Consider the following 23571-nt stretch of genomic DNA (forward strand, 5'->3'; position numbering starts at 1 on the left):
TGAAGACACCTTAATTAGACCTCAACTTGGTTGTGGATTACAAAATAAGCCACGTAAAAAAGATAATTAACACATGGCAGGACTCAAAGGTAGCCTTGCGGCGAAAAGAACTATCAGGACACCAACAGGGGAAGAATATGAAAACTCCGTCGCAAAACAAAACCAAAAAGGTTTTATGCCTCAGCAAACGGTAAGTACTATGAGTTAAGGTCGCTTTTAGGTTTCCTGACTGGCCACACATCCTTAAACTACCATTTCCTCAACATTGGACAAACTGAGGATTAAACTTGTTAAACTTTCTCTACTGATATAAAGGAACAAGACTTTGGAGCAATACTAAGGCTCATCAAGGAATCTGTCTTAAACCTTTGGAGGGGTTGCTCCCCTCAGTCCGGCAGCAACAAATGATATCACTATCTATAAATCTTGCCAGAAGGAGTCGCAAGTCTTCACATCTAATAGCATCGCTATCGTGTGAAGCCTTTTCTTCTGGGCAAGTTCCAACCTGCTAATGATATTCACTGACTGCTGTACAGTTCCTCTAAGTGTCCTAAACCCAAATTAATTTTTCGGGAGTAGTCGTTTCATTTGTACGTCTTCTTGCAGTCGCTTCAGCAGAATTCTTTCAAGTTTTGGGATTGTTAACACCATCGTCGTTTTGCACGGCTCTGGGAATAAGTTCTATTTTATTATGCCGTTAACTAACTTGGTGATTTGCAATCTAGCCTTTTTAGGAAGCATCTTGAGTTCCTTATTTGTGCTCCCGGATTTTCCTTCCAGATTTGTGGATGCTTGATTCTTAAGTAAGACATATAAGTACGATAACTGAGTCCTTTAGAAGATTCGCAAGCGATTTTTTCAAATCGATTACTCTAATTATAAATTAAATAATAAACATTGTTATATTTCAAGAACAGCCAGAGGATACTTGAAGAGAAGAGGACGAGGAGGTGGGAGAATGTCTTTCCATGAGGGATTAATTGAATTTTTATATTTTATAATAATAGAGTTTTTACAAAAAACAAAATATTTTATTCTTTCTGGACAACTAAAATCTGTACATAAATTATTTAACTAAAGAAATCAAACAAAAAATAATAAAATAACAAAAAATAACTACATAAAGGCACAGTTTAATTTTACCATCGAAAGTCAAAAATATATTTATTTTATTCTTTTGTACTAATCATCAAATTGCATTCAATTCCTTTTTACACCGAAATAACAAATTTTACACAAAACACTAAACAAATCTACAAACAAATAAATCACAATTCTATTATCTCAGAATAGTAAAATAAACGGTAACTTTTTCTAATTAGTTCGTTTTATTTTCTAATACTATTTGTATCTACGTTTGAGGTTTGATCAATGAGTGACTAAACGAATCACATTTAATGAGGCCAATACATTTTTGTACGATTGGGACGATTCGTTCTTCGAATCTAAACAGGCATACTACCTGGAGGGGGCGTCTCCGTTAAAGTAGAGTTTGATGGAGCCAACGTTGAATAAGATTTTTTAATTTTCTTGCAACAACACAAATCTTTCATTAAACCACCCAAACTGCTATCAGAATTTGATCTAAAAAGACCATTCGCGACTTCATCAAAGCGTTGTTTGCCAACAAACTCTTCTAATGGAGTCTTGGGGAATCCTTGTTTGTAATACAATTTAATAGTTTCATAAGCATCATTAATAACTGTAATGAACAAATTTAATATTACATAAATATAAAGAGATATAAATGAATATAAATACAATCGACTGTACCACCATAATAGCTCTGATTTATTAGACATAATTGAGAAGGTCGCAAACATATCGTCACCGTTTATTAAAGAATATAAACATTCGGATGTAGATGAGAGTGATCTAAATTTCATATGGAATGGCCCCAAGATTAGCCAACCGCAAAATGCATAACCGGCGTAAATTAATAAAGCACATAATAAAAATCGAGCAACGGTTGGGGCTGCTTTTTGAAGGGTTAAAATCACCACGTTATAAGTTTTAAAGAAACCCAAATATCTTAAAACCCCAAACCAAACAAGCATATTACCAGTACCTAAAAATACACTACAAGCATTCCATTGATCAGTTGTAAATTCGCGTCTTTCAATGCGTTCCTTAACAGACGATCCAATTATAATCAAAACATCATTTACAATAATCATAATGTACCACATATTTAAAAATTTTCCACTATCATCAGAATTAAGTGGTTTATTATAATTTAATATAAAAAATTGATTTGTGATTCGTTTTAATTGTTGTGCGCGCCAAATCGCTCGACTACACAACACAAATGATATTACACAAATTATAATAACTAAATAATTTAATAAACTACGAATAGCCGCGTCTAATTGGTTATTTGTAAAGTAATGCGTGTCTCCTTTACACATTAACCGTAGCGGTTCAGCCACTAAAGATAAAACCATTTGCCCATCATGATCTTCATTTAAAAATTCAATTTTAATATCAAATTGGTAACAACTCGGTGGCGTTATTGGACCGGCCGATTTAAAACTAACCGTTTTTATAGAAAAAGTTAACTCAGCTCGAACTAAAGCGGAAAAATTAAAATGTCCCTCGAGATATTGTCTGGAATCAAACAATTCTCCAGGAATTTCTTTCGTCATGTTTAAACAAGTCTCTATAATTTCCGAATCAAACACAAATGATTCGTTAAATCCGTAAATAATACCTTTTTTGTATTGATATAAACATAACCTCATCGGAGCCATCGAATTGTCTTCGTTTACGTACGAATAAGGTCCAATCGCTTGATTTAAATTTGCGTAACCTTCAAATGCAAAGTTTAAAGTATCGTAGAACTCATCTTTTTGATAAACAGCCATCGGTCCTGCAGCTGGGGGATACGAATCGATTTCTCTGCTCGGATCCCATCCTTTTAAAAATAAATGTGAGAACGTAATCGTGTTGTCCCATGTGTAATTGACGTGGTTATATCGACTGTAGGCAAACAAACATAATTGCATCGTCACCAAGAATATTTTTATTAATTGTACGACGAATTTGTAAGGAAACCTTCTTCTTGCGTGCCACTTTTCAATTGGGTTCATAAAAAAAAATTGTAACTTTCGTCGCATTCTATCCTCGGTGATGCTTGATAACATTTCATCGGGGTTATTTTCATGATCTTGAATAATCGCATGCGATTCTTCCGTTTCTGAATTTGAAGACATTTCGAGTGCACTTGGTGATAACGAGTGTCTTTTAAACTGACAACAAAGACCTTGAAAGTTGCAGTATTTAGTACACAATAGAAAACATCCTTGAAGTCTGTTTTGTGACGCAGGGACGTATTCCATTAAAATTTCTAAGTATTCACAGTATAAACTAAACGTATAAACTAAAAAGGAGGATTAATATAAAAATTATAATTATTGGGGATTTAAAATTTTCACAAATACGATATTTGAAGTGGTTTGTATTAAATTTTGTTTTGTTATCTATTTATGATTCAGATTATTTTTGTGGTAACATATGGCGATAAGATGAATTACATGCTATTTTAATATGGTATCGTCATTAAAAACCTATTCATATAGATTAGTTGGTTTTTTTTAAACCAAAGTGTTTTGATTTCGCTTGAGTGTAGGTATGCATTGGCATACGCTCAACTTTTTCACGCTTTTATATGACACTGATGGGCTTTAAAATATGACCAGGGATTTTAAAATATGTCTGAAACTTTCTTTTTTGAAAGTTTAATCGATTAAGTACGTTTTGTCCAAGACGTCATGTGTAGTGTATACCAGTATACCGGTTTTTCTAGTTTATTTTATGTACAAAATATTTTATATAAGAAATCTTTCACTAATAATCAATAAACCGAAACGAAAATACCTTGGCAAAGTTTAAGTTATGGTTAGTATCGGTATGCAAAGTTTTCTTGATATTTGCAAGTATAGTTCATTGTTTTTCTATAATACCTGTCAAATTATTGTAAAGTTGGCAAAATTAACAGGGAGTTTTGTTAGATGACGTTTTGAAATAAATATGTCACACTGACGTTTGAGCTTTCGTTATTCAAAAAGAAAAGGTGCATAAAAATGTTGTGGATTGTTTATTTGCCATTTATTTACCTAGAAAAGGTATTTTGTTCTATTTAATTACTTTGTAGCTCGTTTTTACAACAAATATGTACTTCGTTAAAATCGTATTTATCTAAAAATGTATTAGTATTTTAACCTCAACTATTTAGTTACTAAAAATGTTACTAAAAATCAGGAAAACAACATAAATTTTATAAGGGTCCTAGGTAATACCAACAGAAACCCTAAAAAATGTACATTGACAAGTATTATAGAAAAAAAACTAACTATATCTATACAGGTGTCTCACGTAACTGATTCGTTAGAATTTTTTTAGGTTCCAGTATTCGTACAGTTTTGAAATTTTGGTAGTATGGGTTGTTCAGTCGGAACTTTCGATCTAAAATATTTTCAAGATGGTTGCCACTTCCGGTCTATCGGAAGTAGACCATAACTTCGTCATTTCAAAGGGAATGCTATAGTTTTTATTGCACCTTTTAATTGTACGTAAAATAGTATATTATTATATGAGCATATAATGAGGGCTATTATTCACGAAGGTTAAGTTTCAAAGAAAACTTCAAGGTATAATTAATGTTTGTAAACAAAACTAACCTTACCTAACATTCCTTCACGCTATAATTGACATTACAAAAGAAAACTTCACGCTATAATTGCCATTACTAATTGCCAAAGAAAACTTCATGGTATAATTAATATTTGTAAACAAAACTAACCTTACCTCACATTCCTTCACGCTATAATTGACATTACAAAAGAAAACTTCACGCTATAATTGCCATTACAAATTGCCAAAGAATACTTCATGGTATAATTAATGTTTGTAAACAAAACTAACCTTACCGAACATTCCTTCACGCTATAATTGACATTACAAAAGAAAACTTCACGCTATAATTGCCATTACTAATTGCCAAAGAATACTTCATGGTATAATTAATGTTTGTAAACAAAACTAACCTTACCTAACATTCAGCGTCTGAAGACACAGGGCTAAACCCGAAACTTAAAAATATACAACTTAGCGCTGAATAACAATTAAAACTAGAACTAACACTTGCACTAGAACTATACTCTGTTTTTAAACCAGGAGGAGTAAACGCGAAAGTCAGATTTACACTGGGAAAAATCACCAGAAAATATCACTAGATATTTTGGCGGTAAATTTAAATTAATAATTATTATTTATTTATTTACTTATTATTGTATTTATTTTCGTTTGTTATCGTCAACACTATACATACAAATTAACATTGAAGTTATGAGTGTATTTATTTCAAAATATAATAAAAAAGGGTTTAAGAACACAAAATATACAATAATGACACGAAACTGTCGAATTATCAATTACCTAACCTTCAAATTCAAAATCAAAATTCAAAATTGCCTGTGCGTGAATCTTCCTCGCATTCAACCAATCACGTGCAAGGTCAATCTGGTGACAAATTTAAAATACTCCTCCTGGTTTAAAAACAGAGTATAACTGTAATTAACTTCATAACAATTTGTCAAAATTAAATGTCAGTTTTATAAAACGTCGTTTTCTTTACGAAAATTAATTAATTTATGCTTAAATCATACGAAAAAAAGAATTTGTTTAGGTTTTTTTAATGTCAAACATTTAGAAACTCTTAAAAAATTGAATTAAATTGACGTTTTTTAAACTTTTAACGTTTGAAATAATTATTGTTAGTCTGGTCAAGATGGCTACCCGTGAATAATGATTATTATTCACCGCTATTATTCACTCCGTGAAAAATGACTACCATTTTGTTTTAGAAAACTCATTCATAAGGTATATATTATAAGGTAGTCGTGGACAAAAATATGTTGACTTTCATAAAAGTTATTGGTACCTAGCGTTTTTCTTTTTCGAGTTATTTTGATTTTAAGTTTTTTTTGGAAAATTTCACCATGCTCTTTAAAACCCTATATCCCTGCCAACGTTCATTCAAAAAAGCTCTAAATTGGCACGATTACTCTTCAAATGCTCTCAAATGGATTGTCATATATTCTATCAGAGTATCTTACGTGTAAAGTTCAAAAACTCTTATTGCGGTATTATTTATTTAACTTGCAGACCCATTCATTTGAAAAAAAAAACTTATGGGATAATTTTTGTCTTAATTAAGGAGTCAATACTCAAAATTATCGAATATTATCCTCATCATCATTGGCATGACAACCCTTGGAAAGTTTTAAGGTAATTTTCCACATGCAAGGATTACTGGCGCCAGTTTAGTTCCATGTGGATATAGCAAAAATCCATTGGCGCCTGTAATCATAACGCCAGTAAAGTTGACAGAACGTCTACTTTTTGATGCCAATAATAGTATTGGTAAAGAAAACGAGCAACTATATAAACATGTTCACTCACCAAAATTGTAAAAATGTAATAAACCGTCCAAAACATGGACATCACAACAAATAATACAGTTTTTAAAAACATATGAAGAATACCCCTGTTTATGGAATCATAAAATTCCAGCAGATAAGGACCGAACTGCAAAAAATCAAGCCTTAAGCAAGATAGTTGAGATTATGTCGAAAACAGTTTCCAATTTTGACGAAAACTTGACAAAGGCAAAAATACGAAGTACGGTGGAACCTCGGTATACGATTGCTTTAGAATACGTCCAATTCGGAATACATCCCCTTTTAACGAAACGAATTTTGCTCGGTATGAGACATTTATTTGGTATACGACAAAAAATTTTGGTGAGAATTTTGCGTCATTTTTAAATACATACATATTTATTACCTTCTTAATAACATCACATTTTTATAAGACAATTAATGAATTTAACAGCGTATCAGAAGCATTATTTGCGAGAAAGCTAAAAAGATTCATGCTGATCTCGTGAAAAGCGAGGTGTTTAAAGCCAGCCATTTTTGGTTTGTGAATTTCAAAAAAAGAAGTGGTATTCATAATGTTGTACGACATGGGGAAGGAGCTAATGGCGATAAAATTGCCGCTAATGAATTTATTAAACATTTTGGAGAATTTGTGGAAAGTGAGCGGTTTAGTCCCCAGCAAGTTTACAATTGTAACGAAACTGGTCTGTTTTGGAAGAAAATGCCAAATAGGACCTATATCACACAAGAACAGAAGATATTATCAGGGTACAAGTCAATGAAAGAGATTAACTTTATTGTTTTACGGCAATGCTAGTGGGGATTGTAAAATGAAGCCTTTACTGATCTACCATTCTGAAAACCCGAGTGCATTTAAAAAACATAAAGTCCAGAAGTCTCAGCTGCCAGTTATGTGGAGATCAAATAGCAAAGCTTGGGTAACGAGACAATGTTTCACTGAATGGTTTAACGTTGTGTTTGGACCAAGTGTAAAACGTTATTTCGAAGAAAACAATCTACCTTTGAAAGCTCTTCTACTAATGAATAATGCACATGCTCATCCACCAAGTTTGAAGGATTGTGTTTTGTCTGAGTTCGATTTCATTGCTATAAAGTTTCTCCCACCTAATTAAACCTCTCATTCAGCCTATGGAGCTTCATGTCATAAGTAATTTCAAAAAAGTTTATACTAAAGCTTTCTTCCAGAAGTGCTTTGAAGTAACCTGCTAAAGTTGGTCCCATGCGGTTTTCCCTCTCTGGCAGAGTTCTGTAATCTGTGTTCTGACATTCTCCCGACATGGTCTCCCAATTCTCTACCAAACGTCCATCTAACTCGCGTAGCTAGCAAATGCTCAAAGGAATATCAAAAGAATATTGCACAATTAATAACTTCCAATCCACAACTACACCCAAACGGTCTGATCTACCAGGTTCAAATTTAGACACCCTGCAATACGGATTGCTAGGACTTTACATATTGAGAACATTAACATAAAGCGGAGTTAGGGCTGACATGAAACCAGGCCATACCTGAACATATCTGGCAAGCAAGTTAATTTTGACATACCCCACCGCATCTGGAAAACCACTAACAGGATTCGAATAAGGCTTATGCAGAGACTCACTCCATAAATGGAATTAAGCGTGGGGCGCCATGTATGATTACAGTGTGGAGAACCAGACCGTTGAACATATTGTCCAAGACTGCGAAATATGGACATACTCTAACTATATGTACGTGTGTCTGCTAAAAGAAATCTGCTAACAATTGAATAAGGGTTGGTGACAAATTTTATCGCCTACATAATTTGTTCTGTATCTATTATAAAATGTTTTTTTTTATATGGCCTCATGGCTTGGATTGACGCTGATTATAAATTTATATTAATTGGCGTTAAGACTTAAGAAGCTCCAATGAACAGAATTAGCTCAGTAACTTATTTTAGGACTCAAAAATATTTTGAGAATTTACAATTTTTAAATTTTTGTATAAACATAAATGTATTGCACAATAAGCAAAATTATATATTCTAAATAAAACACGTTTAAATACAATAAGAGTTTTTATGATAGCAAATTAAAACGTTAAACATATTTTTCTTAAAACATTGAGCCTCACTCTCTTTATCAACTAAACCACAGATATGAAGACAAATACTTGCAAATACCTTGTTACTGGAATAATAGGTCTGTTTTGGTTCAAGAGTTGTGTAGTTCAGAACTCTTTGGAACTACAGCCCTAATATGAAGCATAATTCGAACTCTAAAACCCAAGCAGGAGAGGATAAACATAATAACCTCCGTTTAATGAAATGTTAACTTGAAAGTTAAAATGTCGATTGTTACATATCGAAATATAAATAAACATTTTTTTATATTAATGTTATTTTACATAATGAATAGCTTATTTTCATTATAATTTGTAAAATGGAATGTTTTTATGATAATTGTAAAGTTACATAACCTCATTCCCAATATGTCAAAATGACAGCTAAAATCAATTAAACGATATAGATTAAAGTTTTTTTGAGAAAAATAATTAAATTTATTTGTATTCTAATTCATATTAAGATACAGTATCCGACAAAAACATTAAAAATTGATTATGACTTGAATTTATTCGATTCCTTTGTAGAGTAATTCGTACCGAGTACGTCCCTGTCCATGTTATTTTTCACAACCCAAATTTACGTCAGTTTCTAACCTAAGTAGGAGAGTGATGTCTTTGCAAAAACCAATCACCATATGCCTGAAATAAATTCAAAAACAAATCCAAGCCATGCCATCGATCGAAATAAAACACCTACTTAATTACAACAGGTAAATCGTTGCATAAAATCGTTCGAAAAACCATAAAATTTCCTCATAACCTATTTTCAGATTATCAGATTCTACTGGAGATTTATTTACTTTACTCATTTACTCGCCCTTGGGAAGTGTTTTATTTCTCGTTCGACTTTCTCTCCTTCTAGTGGCGTACCTTTTAAGTATAATTCTACCCAAAGTTGCATATGTCCAACATTTTTTGCACCGATTATTGACCATTGTTTTTGGAATTGTTGTGCAAGTTGACAATCCTGATAAATGTGAAGATGTTGAAACTTACATTAGCAATAAAGTATCGTCTTTCGATGCTACAGTAATTAACTTTTTAACTAATTCGATCAGTGTAAGTAATTCTTTTAAATTTATATAAAAAATCAAAAATTATTTAATTTTAGCCTGGATTAAAATTTAATCCTTTAATATCGTCCATACTCGGATTTAAAGATTTTGGATCAACAACAAACATTGAAGATTTAAGAAAAAGCATAGAAAAAGTATTAGGCGGAAGTAAAATTCCCCTTTTATTTCAACCTGAGTCTTCAGCTACAAACGGCAAAGGACTTTTAAAGTTTAATATTTCTCCTTTCATTCTGTACAGCAAAGTTCAACCAATAACTATAACCGTTCATCGACCTGTTTTAAATGCAGCGATTTCAACGATTTCATCTGATTATTGGAGCGATGTTTTTTGGTACATGTTTGTACCATGCACCATTTATAAAATAAAATTTTTGCCTGCTGTTGAGAAGAAAAGCGTTTCAGATGGGGAATTTTGTGATAGAATTAGACAAAACATTGGAAATGATTTAAATGTTGAGTTATTCTTAAAATTATGTGGATGAGTTAAAAAAATTTTTTATTTTTAGATTGAATTAACTAATTTTGTTGCAAATGAATTAAAAGAGTTTAAAAAACGTCATCACATTGAACTACAAAGAGCAAATTTAGTACAAAGACCATTTTCAACACCAACAGTTAATCCAGAATTACATCAAATGACACTTCAAGTTCGTGAAGTTTTACCTCTTGTTCCATATAATGTTGTTTATAAAGATTTGGGTATTAATTAAAATATATAGAATCATATACAGTAAAATCTCGATATAAAGGACAAATTATCTATTTAATTCATCAGTATATCTAAATATAAATGTTAGCATTCAGTTCTTGATATAAATATAAAGCTAGGTAGATTGAACACAACAATGTAGAATGTATTTTGTGTTACAAATTTGCTACAATGGACACTCCCTTCCCCATATTAGTCCATTATATCAAGGTTTTACTGTATTTATAAAATAATTTAATTTATTTCATTTTTTTATAGCAAAAACAAGAAGTGTAGATATAACCATAACAAATATTTTAGAAGGTATAGTTGAGTACACTCCAGAACAACCAAAACAATCTACATCAATTACAAGTAATAATAAGATGACTGAACCCAGCTCGTCCACAAGCGGAAATAGTAGTTGTTCGAGTTTATCACGCACTCCACTAAATACTGCCGCGGCCGTTTTTGCAAAATCGCCTCAAGAACGAACGCTATCGTTCCAGGAGCGAAAGAAATTATTAATTGAGAATGCCAGAAGAAAGTACATCGAAAAGCACGGACTTAATATCGTCGGTTCATAACCGACACAATTAATTATTAATATTCTATTGCGTAGGTTTAGTGCCAAAAAAGGAATATAAAAAAGAATTCACAAAAAAAAATCTATCGAAATCTTTACAAAAAATTCATCTTTCAACACTCGTATTTTCGTCTTTTATGTTTAGTATCTTTTTTTTGTCTTTGGGGAAATTTTTTTATATTGATTTTATTTTATTGTGATGCGAAATTATTTTCATTTTGTTGTTTTTTTTTTCTTTAGTCGCATGACATATTTATGCTGTTCCTTATAGAAAATGTTATTGCAATAAATGAAAAAGAATTTAAAAGAATTTTTTTTTTGAAACTTCAGTGAAATTCCTCTAGCTCTACCTTTGTATGTCGAATTTTCCAAAGAATAAAATATTCGAAACCATTCTGTGAGGCAACTTCCGGTAAAGTTCCCGTGTACTTCCTGTTCTAAGCAAAAATCAATGTGCTTAACGATTATGAAAAAAGTACCGCTAATTAAGATGGTAGAAAATGGGGAAAAAATGAGAAAAACGAGGTGATTTTGATATAAATAATAAACAAAACTTAAAACTTGTATTCATAATGATATCGACAAAGTTATGCTTAAATGGGTTAATACCAGTCAGTTTTTTGTGTCTTGGCTGTCATTAATCCTACATGGTCTTCAGAAAATAATGTTTAGAAGAATCTGGTCTTCTATTAGCAGTGTCTAGTCATCTACAGGAAGTGTTTAGTCTTCTATTGGAAGTATCCAAGTTTTTCCAGCAATATCTAATGTATCAAAGATATGGAAAATTACCGTATAGAAGAATATTGTGATAGCGGCAGCATGTGGAACAAAAATTACCACGGCTTCCGCAGACAAAGATCGACGATAACTGCAGGGGCAAGCATTATCGAATTTATAGAACCGTTTGATAAAAACTTGAAGATAAAAGCAGTGTTTTGTGACCTCAGTTACAGTTGATCACAAGATACTGTTGGGAAAGTTAACCTACTATGGCAAAGAGGCATTGCTAATAAAGTAATGGAATTCTGTCTAACAGATCGTACATAATATACTAAGTGAAACAATGAAAGATCCGTTGAAAGCGTGGTACATGTGGGTGTTCCACAGGGTTCAGTGCTTGGTCCTTTGCTATACATTATATACACCAACAATTTACCAATAAACGTACAGGCAGCAATTACACTACAATATGGTGATGACACATCATTTTTAAATTACAATATTACAGAAGAAGGTCTACCTAGAAAAACTGTAATCACAATGGAAGACGTTTAATAGCAATAAAGTCCTGCTAAATAGGGAGAAAACGCAGATTATGAGGTTCTGTACGCGACTTGAAAGGGAAAGAGAAACCGTAAAATTTCTGGGAATTGTATTAGATAAATTAAGTTCAATAATATACAGCGTACCAGGGTATTAAATACAGCGACGTATGAAGCGGCTCGCCAAGCTTATTTTTCACTGTTTCACAGTGTTGTAACATACGGAATCCTTCTGTGGGGAAAAGAGAAGCAGTAAGTGCTCTTTACAAATTAAATTCAAAGGAAAGCTGTAGGAATATATTCAAAAGTAATATACTTACCATCCCACCAGAATATATATTCGCGTGTATGATACGCGAGAGAAAGGATCCAATGTTTATTATTATGAAACTAGAAACGCAGAAGTCTTTCGACCACCTAAACATCGTTTACGGAAAATTCAACATGGTATCAACTATATTATTGGAGTTCACCTGTATAATAAATTACCAAATAATATCAGACTAATGACACAAAAAAAAACATTCAAAAAAAGGTTAAATGTGTTACTGAATGGTGGGTTTTATTTGGTAGAATATTTGGACGCTAAATTGTACCAAATTGTACCTATTATATGTATAGAATGAGATGACGAGCGGTTTCTTGTACGAATTAATTAGGCAATAAAGGATTTACTTATTATTATTGCAAATAGAAGAAACCTTCTGCTTACAGTATTTAGTCTTTTGTCAGCACTACCTGGTCTACTGTAAAAAAATCTAACCTTCAATTGGCGCTAACTAGACTTTTTTCAGTAGTATTCAATTTTATGTCAACAGTATCTAGTCGTCTCCATACAGTAAGTAATTGCCACAAACAGTATCTAATCTTGCATCAGCAGCATTTAGTCTCACTAGCAGTGCTCCATTTTTTGCAAGTAGATCTAATCTTCTGCTAGCAGTATTTAGTCCTCCAATAGTAGCAGCTAGTCTTTTGTCAACAGTGTTTAGTCCTTTCCAAGCAGATTTAACCTTTAGCAAGCAGTGTCTTCAGAGACGCACAGCTAAACCCGAATGTTTCTAGTGCTACTGTTAGTTAGCTTTACATTATTATTCAGATTTAGATTTTTGTATACTTTTATTGAACTAAAACTAGACCTAGAATTAAAGTTTCGGGTTTAGCCATGCTCCTAACCCAAAATGTTTTTAGTTCTAGTTTTAGTTAAAAAACACCTACTATTTTCAGTATTATTATCTACATTTAATAATTCATTAATAAAATAGTTAACATTTTAATTACTATAATAAACTTATTCAACATCCATTTCTTCCATTGATTCTGAACATGAATTTGGAACAACTGTGTTTAATAATGAACCAGTTAAACTACCTGTTGATGATGTAATGGTATCTGCATCATCTTCTTCTTGATTTTGAGACTCTTCTTCAGTTAATAAATTTGGCATATTTTCACCATTATTTTGTACAATATTTCCAGCGCATTGCTTTTCAAAACCGTGAACATCTAATGTTATAGAAGAGGTACAATCATTAATTTTATAAATTCCTACTAAGTAATCACCCAGTTCGAACATGTTTGATCTTAAAGAGATTATTATAAATTGCGCATTCTTCGTACGTTCCTAAAAACATTTTTTTTAAATTTATATAATCTTTATGTAATTCATATAATTTAAATACCTTAATATAATGAGCAACGATTGAAACGTTCTTAAAATCTAAAGCCGCATCAATTTCATCCATAACATAAAAAGGTGATGGTTTGTAATAATGCAACGCAAAAACTAACGCGAGAGATGTTAAAGTTTTTTCACCTCCTGATAAATTTGTGATGGATTTCCAAGGTTTTTTTGGTGGTCGTACGCTTAAAAAAATTTTATTTCAATTATTCTGGTTTATAAATGATTATTTAAACTATTTTAATTTGCTTACTTTAATTTAACACCTTCTGAAAAAGGATCATAAGAATCAATTACTTCTAAATCTGCATCACCACCCAACGTAATCGTTTGATACATTTCTCTTAATTTAAGCCTAATAATTCGCAACCCCGTTAAAAATTCATTTTTCCTCCGAGTTTTTAACCCTTCAAAAGCGGTAGTAATTTTGTTTCTTTCCTCCGTCACTGCTTTTAAATCTTCCATTTTAGAATTGTACTCTGATTGACTCCTTTTATAATCTTCAATAGCAGCAAAATTAGGTTGTTGTTTTTCCAAAGCTTTCTTGCAGGAATTAATCTCGTGTTTTAGATTTTGAACATTTTTCTCACCCAATTCTTCTGTAGTGTACGTTTTTAACTCTTCTGTGGGTTGATTTGGAATTATGTGACATTTTAAATTTTTTAACTAAAAAAATTATATTATTAAGGTTTAACAACAAACAAATTAATAATTAAATAATAATAATTTCAATAAATACCACTGATTTATAAGTAGAAATCTGTCCTTCTAAATGATCTACTTCCTTATTGACATTTTTTACTTTATGGTCTATTTCTATCTTTGAACCTTTTAGTTTATTTTCTTTTTGTGTTAAAGCAATTGTATCTTTTTTTAAACCTAAAATAGTTTTGGGATGATTTAGAAAATAGTAATAACTCTTCTAGTAATAATAACTCTTAAAAAAAAATTACTGAAACAATCTTCTATACAAAAGTTCTGGAGAAATATGTTAAGGTGAAGGGGTTGGAGGTAAACGTTGAGAAGACAAAGATCGTGAAGTTCTGCAAAGGGGGGAGAAGTAGGAGAGAGGAATGGTGGTGGCAGGGAAAAGAGAGAGAGAGGAAGTGAAAGAGTAGATTTGACTACAGCACAACTTTGCGTTAAAAATGAGCCAACTAATTTACATAGCTAGAATAGATGGTACAATTAAGATATTATGCCATTAATCAGTTATTTACATTAGTTAAAAAAAAAACAACAAAAACAATCTACCCAAAAATCTATTAAGGTAATATTATTTTAATTAATTCTATACTATACCTTCTAAATTTTCTTCTTTTTCAAGTAATTCTTGATTGAGCCCTTCTAAATGTTTAGTCATCTTGGTAGCATCAACTTCAATAACTTCCCGTTCAGATTTCATTTCAATTAATCGCTTTTGACTATTGGCAATATCGTTCTCTAAAGTTTGAAGTTTTTCATCGCATCTTTTTAAATCTCTATAAAATCGTTAAATTAACTTAAAATTTTAAATAGTTATTTAAAAATTAACCTTGGTGCGGTTGATATAACAACTTTATCTTTCGTAATTTGGTTTTGGACCAAATTTATAGTTTTCATCAGATCCTTTATTTTCTTTTCAACTGTTTGTACTCTACCGGTCGTCTTTTCTTTAATTTCTTTTGATATTGCATCAACTTTTACTTGTAGTTTGCCCGCATTACGTTCGGCCTCTTCATATTCCACTTTAGCAGCTTCAACTTTTTTTGTTAATCGTTTTACTTCATTCGCATCGAGATTAATATCTTTCATTTTTCGATTTTGTTCGTTTAATTGCTTTAAAATAACCGGTTCTTGCGATTTTAATGCCTAAAATAGTTATTTTAAAATAAAAAATATATATAGATTATATTTATTTACATCTAATTCAATTGTGTGTTTATTTAAATTTAATTTCATTTCTGTAACTTTCGGTTTTAATTCTCTAATTGTTTGAGTTAAATCGGTTAAGCGAACTCTGTTGGAATTAAATTCCTCTTCAATTTTTTGTAGATTTTTAGTCATTCGCTCAATTTCTTCTGGATTAATGTCCATTGCAGTTACAGATTGTCCCATACGACCTCGAGACACCTTTTTACCCCCACCACTCATTGTACCGGAAGTTTCGATCAATTCACCCATTAAAGTTACGACGCGGAATCTTCTTGCTCCATAAGCAATTCGTGACGCTTGATCTAAATTATCTGCCACTAAAGTATCACGTAACGCAAAATAAAATGCCGTTTTTACACGATCGTCTTGTACTTTTATTAAATCATATAAACGATGAACATTTTCTGGTCTAAAAGATGTTTAATGAATGTAGGTGTGAAAAAATTAATTTTGTTATATTTACGTATTAATAGGAGTGTTTGCTGCATGTCTTAAATGTTCTTGTTTATCTAAAGCGATAAACGAAGCTCTTCCAATATCATGTTTTTTAAGAAATTCAATACACCATTCTGCTGTATCTACTGAATCAGTTACAATGTTATCAAGAGGCCCACAAGCTGTTGAAATTGCAACATCATATTTTTGATCAATTGCTCCTAAATCGCCCTAAAGAAAAAACAAAATATATCAATAATTTAAAATTAGAAAAACATTTTTTATTACCAATCTTCCATATATTCCGGGACATTTTCCTTCCCTTTTCTGTTGCATTAAACTATCCAAAACACGTCCCCTCGACCGAGACGACTGCATAGCAGACTTACTACTTTCCAAACTAGCCATCTTTTCGCGTCTGCTAGATGTTAATTCATGTTGTCGAGCAGTAAGATTTTCCGACTCTCTCATTGCGGTATTAAGACGTTTTTCATCGTCAGGAATCTCACGTTTTAAACTTTCAACATTCCGTTTTCTTTCAATTACAGTTTGCTTTATGTTTTCATAGGTAGTTTTTAACGAGTTTAATTTTTCTTGTTCGGTATCTGCAGCGCTGGTGAAAATGTTCAGTTCAGATTCAGCGATGGTAAACTAAATAATAATAATTGGTGATATTCATGTTGCATGTTCATCAATACAAAGAATATATGGGAATATACTTCCAAAATTATTATAATATTTAATGAGTGGTTATAAATCCCATATGTTCTAAATAATAATACAAAAAATTAAACATTTTTTTTATATTGAAGGTGATGATCTATTCCAGGGGATCCCAAACTACAAAGAGAGTTGCCACAAGATGCTCCAGCAACTATATATAGATGTAATACTATACCGGGTGTTCCTCAGAAGTGGCTCACCCCCATATTTTTTTTTATTAGTGATATAAGAAAACTATTTGGAATGAATAATTAGGCCGTTAAAACGGATTATTACGACATGAAATCATTCTCTTTGTGCTTCCGGTTATACTGGAAGTGAGTACTAATTTTGCTAGTTTTTTAAATTTATAATTTTTTTTTCTTCAGTTGGGTAGACAGCATAATTTCACATAACTTTTACTTGAAAAAATTTTCACGATCGTTTATAATTTTTGAAAAAAAAATTATTTTCATTGTTTTTTAACGTTTTAGTACCTTCGGAAAATGTACTATAACTTTTGACGCACAGTAGCTAGGTTAATAGTATAAATTACGCTGTGTTTCTATGGTCATATATGGCAAAATCAAAAATGAGGTATAATACGCCTGTAAGTTCTCGTGAGGCATTAGAAAATAAATTTTCTATTGCCTCACGCGTTTATTCGCGTTTTTCTTTTAAAACTAATTTAATACAACTGTTAACTTACATCATTATTAAAAAAGAACCACTGACTAAAGCATAGCACTGCTCGAGAAATAGTAAATCAAGAGGAACACAGCGTAATTTATACTATTAACCTAGCTACTGCGCGTCAAAAGATATAGTACATTTTCCGAAGGTACTAAAACGTTAAAAAACAATGAAAATAATTTTTTTTCAAAAATTATAAACGATCGTGAAAATTTTTTCAAGTAAAAGTTATGTGAAATTATGCTGTCTACCCAACTGAAGAAAAAAAATTTATAAATTTAAAAAAATAGCGAAATTAGTACTCACATCCGGTATAACCGGAAGTACAGAGTAAATGATTTCATGTCGTAATAATCCGTTTTAACGCCCTAATTATGCATTTCAAATGGTTTTCTTATATCAATAATAATAAAAAAAATATGGGGGTGAGCCACTTCTGAGGGACACCCGGTATACAGAATAAAACAAAAACATTGATGCTAATATATCCAAGGTTATTAACCAGGGTTTGGAAGAGATCCCAGTAACTACATACGAAAATAATTACTGCAAATTTAGATCTATACTAACCGCCAGAGAAAGTTGTATTCTGATCAGGGTATGCCACAAACGATCACCTTCAAATTCTAAAAAGCCTGACAGAAAAATCGATTGAATACTGGGATGAAGATACTAACAATTTCAGCATAGAAAAAGATCGTTAAGGTGACACCATTTCGCCAAAATTATTTACAATTTGCTCCAGTATATGTACAAACAGATGAATGGGACACCTCAGGCATTGTTAAAAATACTGAACACTCAATGTGTACTCCCTGTTTTGATATACTGTGCAGAGACCCAAACATGGACTAAGAAAACAGTGAACGACATTAGAATTGCACAAAAATCAATGGAAAGATCAATGTTGGAGCTCTCTCTGAGAGGCAAAGTACCGATTGCCGAAGAGACAATTATTACTTTGAAGTGGAATTGATCGGGGGCGCATTGCGAGGCTAACCGATGATTAATGAACCAAGAAAATTAAGGAATGGACACCAAGACAAGATGTTTTTAGGAACAGAGGCTGTCCTCGAACCAGATAAGATGACACGTTTCGACAGATTTGAATGCATGATCAGCAACCAAAATAATGGGGTCAGAAACGCTTATTTGAGGAAAGCTATTACGATATTATTGTGGCAAATTTAATAATGAAGTTTGTTTTTGAATATTTACATTTAATTTGGCGTTATCTACTTTGCTCCTTAATTGTACTAAATTATCTTGCAAAGCGTCACGTCACTCAATGTGTACTCCCTGTTTTGATATACTGTGCAGAGACCCTAACATGGACTAAGAAAACAGTGAACGACATTAGAATTGCACAAAAATCAATGGAAAGATCAATGTTGGAGCTCTCTCTGAGAGGCAAAGTACCGATTGCCGAAGAGACAATTATTACTTTGAAGTGGAATTGATCGGGGGCGCATTGCGAGGCTAACCGATGATTAATGAACCAAGAAAATTAAGGAATGGACACCAAGACAAGATGTTTTTAGGAACAGAGGCTGTCCTCGAACCAGATAAGATGACACGTTTCGACAGATTTGAATGCATGATCAGCAACCAAAATAATGGGGTCAGAAACGCTTATTTGAGGAAAGCTATTACGATATTATTGTGGCAAATTTAATAATGAAGTTTGTTTTTGAATATTTACATTTAATTTGGCGTTATCTACTTTGCTCCTTAATTGTACTAAATTATGTTGCAAAGCGTCACGTCACTCAATGTGTACTCCCTGTTTTGATATACTGTGCAGAGACCCTAACATGGACTAAGAAAACAGTGAACGACATTAGAATTGCACAAAAATCAATGGAAAGATCAATGTTGGAGCTCTCTCTGAGAGGCAAAGTACCGATTGCCGAAGAGACAATTATTACTTTGAAGTGGAATTGATCGGGGGCGCATTGCGAGGCTAACCGATGATTAATGAACCAAGAAAATTAAGGAATGGACACCAAGACAAGATGTTTTTAGGAACAGAGGCTGTCCTCGAACCAGATAAGATGACACGTTTCGACAGATTTGAATGCATGATCAGCAACCAAAATAATGGGGTCAGAAACGCTTATTTGAGGAAAGCTATTACGATATTATTGTGGCAAATTTAATAATGAAGTTTGTTTTTGAATATTTACATTTAATTTGGCGTTATCTACTTTGCTCCTTAATTGTACTAAATTATCTTGCAAAGCGTCACGTTTCTCATGGAGATCTTTAGTTGAATCTTTAAGACTTGCAAGAATTTCTTGTTTTTCTGCATTAAGTTGGGCTTTATTTGTAAGTAAACATTGAAGCTAATATATCCAAAGGTATTAACCAGGGTTCAGAACACATCCCAGAAATAACTACATTCGAAAACAATTACTGCCAATTTAGATCAATAGTCTTGGTGTTCGTTAACTACAAAAAGGCATTCAATACCAACATCCAGCAGGAAATGTTGAAATCCCTAGTTGAGATTATTGATACATTACAACGATCAAACACATATATGAGAACGCTACAGCTTGTGTTAGAGAGGATGAAGATATTAACAACTTCAGCATAGAAAAAGGTGTTTATCAAGGTGACACCATTTCGCCAAAATTATTTAACAATTTGCTCCAGTAAATGTACAAACACATAGAACAGGACACCTTAGGCATTGTTACAACAACTGAACACTCAATATGTACTCCCTGCTTTGATATACCATGCAGAGACCCTAAGGACGAAGAAGGATTGTTTCTTCATGGACGAAGAAAACAGTGAACAACATTAGAATTGCACAAAAAGTAATGGAAAGATCAATGTTGGGGTTATCTCTGAGAGGCAAAGTACCGTCATAAAGTTATAAAATAACGGGGTTAGAAACGCTTGTTTGAAGAAACCTATTATAATATTAATGTTTGAAGGATTGTGACAAATTTAATAAGGAAGTTTGTTTTTAAATAATTACATTTAATTTGGCCTCATCTACTTTGCTCCTCAATTGTACTAAATTATCTTGCAAAGCATGTTTCTCTTGGAGATCTTTAGTTGAATCTTTAAGACTTGCAAGAATTTCTTATTATTCTGCATTAAGATGGGCTTTATTTGTAAGTAAACATTGCAGCTAATATATCCAAAGGTATTAACCAGGGTTCAGAAGACATCTCAGAAATAACTACATACGAAAATAATTAGTGCCAATTTAGATCAATACCAACTGCCAGAGCAAGCTGGGTTTTGATTAGGGTATGCCACAAACGATAACCTTCAAATCCTAAAAAGTTATACAATAAACCATTAGTCTTGGTGTTCGTCAACTAAGGAAAGGCATTCAATACCAACATCCAGCAGGAAATGTTGAAATCCTTAGTTGAGATTATTGATACATTACAATGATCAAACACATATATGAGAACGCTACAGCTTGTGTTAGAGAGGATGAAGATATTAACAAGTTCAGCATAGAAAAAGGTGACACCATTTCGCCAAAATTATTTAACAATTTGCTCCAGTATATGTACAAACACATAGAACAGGACACCTTAGGCATTGTTACAACAACTGAACACTCAATATGTACTCCCTCTTTTGATATACCGTGCAGAGACCCTAAGGATGAAGAAGGATTGTTTCTTCATGGACAAAGAAAACAGTGAACAACATTAGAATTCCACAAAAAGCAATGGAAAGATCAATGTTGGGGTTACCTCTGAGAGGCAAAGTATCATCATAAAGTCATAAAATAACGGGGTTAGAAATGCTTGTTTGAAGAAACCTATTATGATATTAATGTTTGAAGGATTATGACAAATTTAATAATGAAGTTTGTTTTTAAATATTTACATTTGATTTGGCGTCATCTACTTTGCTCCTCAATTGTACTAAATTATCTTGCAAAGCGTCACGTTTCTCTTGGAGATCTTTAGTTGAATCTTTAAGACTTGCAAGAATTTCTTGTTTTTCCTCATCAAGTTGGGCTTTATTTGTAAGTAGTTCTTGTTCGCGTACTTGTAATTCTTTAATTGACTAAAATAACGAAATATTTCAATAATAACAATTCTTTTAAAATAATAAATAAATTTCACTCACAGTTTCAGCTTTTTCTGGCAAACTAACCAGTTCGACTCGTTTCTTTTGTTCCGTTTCCAACATTTTCTTCCATTTTTTCCTGTTTTTATTGGTTTCCTCCATTTGCGTTTGAATTTCGAAATCTTTAATGCTTAGTTTCTCTATAACTTGTTTGCACTTGTCTGTGGCAACTTCTAAGGTAGTGTAATCTCTAATAAAAAAAGTAAACAGATGAAATATTAAAAAAAATTAAAAAACAATATTACTTCATCGCTTGGTTATAAGATTTTTTCATTGTAATATGTTCGTCTTCTAAGTCTTTAACTTCGTTAACAATTTTTTGAAGTTCAGCTTCAACCAATTCTTTTTCAGTGTTCTTTTCTACAAGTTCCATTTCAGAATTATGTCTAAAAAGAACAACACATTGAAAATAATGCGAAAATTAATTAATTAAAATACTTAATACATTTCAATTTGAATGATGGCGTTTTTACAAGAAGTAATACTATTTTCGAGTTTTAAATATTCTACAGCTTCTTCCATTGGAGCTTGTAATCTATTTAATTCAGTTTCTACCATTTTACACCTATTCAATTTGTCATTTCTTTTATCAGATAAATCACGGTGCTTTTCAGATAATTTCTCTAAAGCTTCCTACACAATAAATTTAAAATTAAAATAGTTAAATGATTTTCAGTTATAAAGAGTACCTTATAACGACCAGTTCCTATTATATCCTCTAAATATTCCAACATTCCAGTTTCACTCTCACTTTCAGCTTTAGGTTTCATTAATGAAATTTGCTCAACTTCACCCTAACACAAAGTACTTAGTTAATGTAAAACATAAAAATTTATTAAGTTTAATTTATTACTTGCAAAATAAGAAAACGATTATTATCCAAATCTATTCCATATTTTCGTAACAATAAGGCAACTTCTTTAAATTGAACCCTTCGACCATTAACTTCATAATAAGAAGTATTGTCTTTGTTCACAGTTCTTGATACAATAAATTCACTATCTGGTATTATATCGTAATCATCACCTTCCTGTTATAAAAGTTTTCTTAACCAACTTAAATGAAAGACCAAAAATAACTTACTTTATCTGTAATTTGAGCAAAATGAACTGTTACAGAGCAAGATTGGACGTTCCTATATGAATCAGAATTATGAATGAGTCCAGAAAGTTTTTTAGATCTGATTTTTGTTGCTCTATATCCAAATACAAACAACATAGAATCAATTACATTGCTTTTTCCACTCCCGTTAGGTCCCATAACTGCGTTGAATCTCTTTTAATTCAAATGAAATTAGTATAAATAAGAATTAAGTAATAAAAATTAAAAAATTAACCTTGTGGAATGGTCCAACATGGACCACACCAGCGTAACTTTTAAACCAATTATTAGTAATTTTTGTGATGATTAATCTAGGTCCTTTATCCTCAGTAGTTAAGGCTGGACGTGGAGGTGGTGGGATGTATATATCTCCAATTCTACAACCACCCTCTTCATCAGAAAAGTGTAATTCTTCATCAGATTCGTCTCCTTGTTGTTGTATTGACATATTATAAGGATCTTTTTCTTTACTTGACGGCATTTTTAATCATACTAAAATCAAAACGACTTAATTTATATAAATGGACAAAATAATTAAAAAGGCTTCTTTTTTTGAGGTTATGTTTTATAATCTTTTTGAATTTGTTACTATTTAAACGTAAATAATGCAATTGATTTTGTAATAATAAGCGAAATATACTTACGACGTTCGAAAAGACTTTATTTTTTCTTAAAAATTAGTTTATTGTTTATTTTAATTATTAGATTAGGTTAAAAACTTTCAAATCAAAAGCCGTTATTTTGACAACGCCGAATTAGTTTTGAAAGTGGCCACG

At 31.8% G+C, this 23571-nt stretch overlaps 3 protein-coding genes across 3 annotated transcripts; 1 reads left to right on the forward strand and 2 right to left on the reverse strand.

Annotated features, from left to right (window-relative positions):
- Positions 1-1009: 1009 nt before the first annotated feature.
- LOC111417379 (mucolipin-3-like) lies at positions 1010-3388 on the reverse strand. The gene has a single exon (XM_023049635.2). The coding sequence runs from the start codon at positions 3336-3338 to the stop codon at positions 1446-1448; it is 1893 nt and encodes a 630-aa protein (XP_022905403.2). The 5' UTR covers positions 3339-3388; the 3' UTR covers positions 1010-1445.
- A 5700-nt stretch (positions 3389-9088) lies between these two features.
- Positions 9089-10995, forward strand: LOC111417367 (lipid droplet-regulating VLDL assembly factor AUP1-like). The gene is made up of 5 exons (XM_023049623.2): positions 9089-9260; positions 9321-9609; positions 9662-10078; positions 10133-10325; positions 10594-10995. The coding sequence occupies exons 1-5, from the start codon at positions 9220-9222 to the stop codon at positions 10899-10901; spliced, it is 1248 nt and encodes a 415-aa protein (XP_022905391.2). The 5' UTR covers positions 9089-9219; the 3' UTR covers positions 10902-10995.
- Positions 10996-13379: 2384 nt separating this feature from the next.
- LOC111417346 (structural maintenance of chromosomes 4-like protein gluon) lies at positions 13380-23552 on the reverse strand. Its single transcript, XM_023049593.2, has 18 exons — positions 23440-23552; positions 23031-23287; positions 22778-22969; positions 22548-22724; positions 22384-22488; positions 22140-22327; positions 21940-22080; positions 21695-21884; positions 21449-21631; positions 16478-16840; positions 16218-16420; positions 15743-16163; positions 15375-15691; positions 15143-15321; positions 14580-14719; positions 14094-14506; positions 13842-14025; positions 13380-13783 (listed from the first exon to the last, which is right to left on the reverse strand). Exons 2-18 carry the CDS (start codon positions 23274-23276, stop codon positions 13451-13453), a joined length of 3975 nt encoding a protein of 1324 aa, XP_022905361.2. The 5' UTR covers positions 23277-23287; positions 23440-23552; the 3' UTR covers positions 13380-13450.
- Positions 23553-23571: the final 19 nt, after the last annotated feature.

The sequence above is a fragment of the Onthophagus taurus genome, chromosome 1 (genome assembly GCF_036711975.1).
Source record: "Onthophagus taurus isolate NC chromosome 1, IU_Otau_3.0, whole genome shotgun sequence".
NCBI lineage: Eukaryota > Metazoa > Arthropoda > Insecta > Coleoptera > Scarabaeidae > Onthophagus > Onthophagus taurus.

What these genes read in the sequence shown, in the direction of transcription:
- LOC111417367 (XM_023049623.2), top strand. Translation starts at nt 9,220, where the DNA reads ATGCCATCGATCGAAATAAAACACCTACTTAATTACAACAG. An exon ending in CACCTACTTAATTACAACAG is followed by an intron (nt 9,261 to 9,320) that starts GTAAATCGTTGC and finishes ACCTATTTTCAG; the next exon opens with ATTATCAGATTCTACTGGAG. An exon ending in ACATTGGAAATGATTTAAAT is followed by an intron (nt 10,079 to 10,132) that starts GTTGAGTTATTC and finishes TTTTATTTTTAG; the next exon opens with ATTGAATTAACTAATTTTGT.
- LOC111417379 (XM_023049635.2), bottom strand. Translation starts at nt 3,338, where the DNA reads ATGGAATACGTCCCTGCGTCACAAAACAGACTTCAAGGATGTTTTCTA.
- LOC111417346 (XM_023049593.2), bottom strand. Translation starts at nt 23,276, where the DNA reads ATGCCGTCAAGTAAAGAAAAAGATCCTTATAATATGTCAATACAACAA. An exon ending in ATCGTTTTCTTATTTTGCAA is followed by an intron (nt 22,489 to 22,547) that starts GTAATAAATTAA and finishes ACTTTGTGTTAG; the next exon opens with GGTGAAGTTGAGCAAATTTC. An exon ending in TAGATGACGCCAAATCAAAT is followed by an intron (nt 16,841 to 21,448) that starts GTAAATATTTAA and finishes ATTATTATTTAG; the next exon opens with TTTACCATCGCTGAATCTGA.